Genomic DNA, 2,901 nt, shown 5'->3' on the forward strand with positions numbered 1-2,901 from the left:
AGAGGAGAAAGATCGAGATGCTTTATTCTATAAGCTCAACCAGGCATCGAACGCGTGTTTAGCAGCGATGGACGAGCTTTGGCGATGCTGTGGAGATACCGTGTGTCTTGGAGATCGATCATATCGTGACAAAATGAAGAAAGATTACACTGAATTGCTGTATGAAGTGGAGCAGGAGCGGCTACAAATCATTTACAATGGAATTCGACCTCATGTAGCACCAGCAATTGATGAGAATACCGAGAGTTCACGCGATGAAGACGAAAAACAATCAGGACGAACACTCATCAAGGTGAAAGTGCCGTCAATTCCTCGAGGTTTTGCTCCACGTCGTCCGCTTAACATGAAGGACGGGAGCTCTCCCAGAATCTCAGCCAATTACGTTCTGGAAGACGATGATACCGTCGTACACAACAATCAAGAACAGGGAACTGAGAATAATGGAGCTCTAAATCCTAAATTTGCTGCCGACGGAGCCAGTGCTGTCCAAACAAGTACACGCTTCAGTCTTGCCACTCCTCGCGAATCCATCTTTGTTCCCGTCACTTCCTTGCAAGAGTCAACAGCTTCAGAACAGGAACAGCCCATTAACTTAATGATTAAGAGAGTATCGCGAGTCACAGTTCAAGTGCAACAGCAACGCCAGGCTGAACTTCTCGCATTGAGTAGACAACTGGAGCAAGTATCCACACCATCTCAATCTAAAGATGCAATGCACGCTATTCGCCAACCAGAGAGGGTGTTTGTGGCCCCAGTAAGAGACGCTAAAAGGGCAACAGTGCGATCGAAACAACAAGAGGAACGAGAGTCGCTCCGAGAACTGTTTCAGCAGTTTATGAAGCGTTCTAAAATCTAAAATCTAGATTTGTCAAGGAGATCGAGGATAGCGAACTTGCTCCCCGAACGGCTCACGACTCCGAGGATGCGAAGCCATAGCCAGCCGCCCCAGTTGAGTTTCTACGAGCTCAAGATTGTGTTCGTACGCTTCTCCACGCCGCGCAAACCAGTCCAAAAACCGCGTACTTAGTTCTGTATGTTCCGTCAGCTTCTGGCAACGAAGTTGCAGATCTTTTACACTGGATGATAGAGCTTCGTGTGCTGTATCGGACACTTTTGTAGCCATTTGCCGACTCAAATCCGCTAATTGAGCTTCCGTGTCAAGACGTGGAGCCATTTTCTCAAGCTCGTCCTGCAATCAAACAGGGGGAAAAAATGATCAATTTTCGCCAATAACAACAACAACACATTCAAACATGGCTACAACAACCTCAATGTGGTGATGTTGTTGTTGAATTTGGCAAGCAAGAGCGCCTGCACTTGAGTGGAATTTAGCCGAGAGTGTACGCATTGCTGTATCGCTTGTTGCCGCAGCAGCTTTGACCTCATCCAACGCCTGATGCAGTTGCTCTGTCGTATCGTCCAGCCGTCGGATCTGCGGGGCTACAACTTGATGATGACGATCTTCGACATCGTCGAGCATCTGCTGAAGATCGCCCGTGTGTTGCTGTATCTTTTCCAGTTGGATGTGATGAGCTCCGCTATTCGAGTCGAGCAGAGCGACGGAGTGCTCAAGCTGCTCTTGTTGCGTCTGCACGCTCTTTACTTGAGCCGACAGCTGCGATACCATCGGTCGGAAGCCGTGAATTTGTACCAATACGCCGTCCAGCCGAGTAGCTTCCGACTGTCAATAGAAAAGTCACAGTTAAACCAAGACAGCAGTTGTGTCGTAGCAACACTTTACTAACCTTGTCCATTTTGGAGGATAACCGTCTATCAACAGTCTCCAACCTCTCGTGCAGCTCACTCTGTTCTGTCTGCAGACATTGCACCAGTTGCAGCGTGGCGAGTTCATTGCGGAGTTCATGTCCGAGCTGTTTTGATGACGCTTTGGCTCGAGTTTCGACATCCTTAACCTCATGACGGTCTGCTTTTACTTGCAGCTGGCGGTTGATCGCCTCAAGTTGCTTCTGAGCTGCAATTTGGAATTGTTTCAAAGCATCGACATCGTTCTCCGTGCTGTTAATACGAGGATCGAGTGGAGAGACGGCGGTGCGCAGATCTCTGCAGACTGCGCGTGTTTGGCGCTGCGAAGATTGCAGAAGACGCAGACTTTCCTGTAGCTCACGGATCTGAGCGGCCTGCGCGTTGAGCACTGATACGAGGCGGTGGATGGGGGCTTCAGCAGCGTGGGCGTCGAAGAGATCGGTGACTTGCAGCATGGAGGCCATGACGGCCTTAGAGGATCTTTCTATGGTCGAAGGGATCAGGATTTGAATTGGCTACAGCTGAAACATGGCTACTTTTGGAAAGTGGCTACATGTGTTCAGTGTGAGGAAAAATAAGCAACAGCCGAGTTCAAGCACCATGTAATCCTGAGCGAAGAGATCACCAACTGAGGTCTCATCCCAGCAGGCAGATATCGCATCGATCTGTTTGGACCGCGAGCTCAACGGCTGGCCCGATGAACGAAATCACGAGCAATATGGAACGGGACGAATCACGCTGAAAGCCCATCTGCGATGCATTTTATCTAGCTAGCAGTCAAACTTTGACTCAAAAGTACCAGACGCTGCTCGAGGCCAGTGATCGAACGTCAGTGAAGCTTGACGTAGAGCCTCTACTAAAGACTACGGCAGTAGCATCTGCGGTCAGACCTGTACATGTAGAAATACGAAGAATAAGCCTGTGCTCTCTGTAGAGAAGTCCGGCAGGAGTTGTATTTAATACTGTATGGCACTAGTATAGTGAACTTCACTAGTGAATGCTTCACTGTGAAGCTCACATGCCACGTTGGCCCTATGATATCAGAGCGATACTTTCTACGGATCCTGAATAATCTCCAGTTTGTCCAGCGCTTCATCCCCCCACCGTTATATCCGCGCTAACGACAACGCTGGTTCT

General features: G+C 49.1%; 2 protein-coding genes across 3 annotated transcripts; one reads left to right on the forward strand and one right to left on the reverse strand.

Annotated features, from left to right (window-relative positions):
* Positions 1–67: 67 nt before the first annotated feature.
* On the forward strand, positions 68–856 carry PPTG_15452 (hypothetical protein; the record flags this gene model as incomplete). Its single annotated transcript, XM_008913661.1, has 1 exon — positions 68–856. The coding sequence occupies one exon, from the start codon at positions 68–70 to the stop codon at positions 854–856; it is 789 nt and encodes a 262-aa protein (XP_008911909.1).
* On the reverse strand, positions 839–2,228 carry PPTG_15453 (the record flags this gene model as incomplete). 2 transcript variants are annotated; one of them, XM_008913662.1, is made up of 3 exons in its annotated part: positions 839–1,189; positions 1,268–1,681; positions 1,746–2,228. In XM_008913662.1, 3 exons carry the CDS (start codon positions 2,226–2,228, stop codon positions 869–871), a joined length of 1,218 nt encoding a protein of 405 aa, XP_008911910.1. In that variant the 3' UTR covers positions 839–868. The 2 variants fall into 2 exon arrangements, with proteins under 2 accessions (XP_008911910.1, XP_008911911.1); XM_008913663.1 differs by having other exon boundaries at positions 839–1,681.
* Positions 2,229–2,901: the final 673 nt, after the last annotated feature.

This window comes from Phytophthora parasitica (assembly GCF_000247585.1).
Source record: "Phytophthora parasitica INRA-310 unplaced genomic scaffold supercont2.55, whole genome shotgun sequence".
In the NCBI taxonomy this organism is placed as follows: Eukaryota; Oomycota; class Peronosporomycetes; order Peronosporales; family Peronosporaceae; genus Phytophthora; species Phytophthora nicotianae.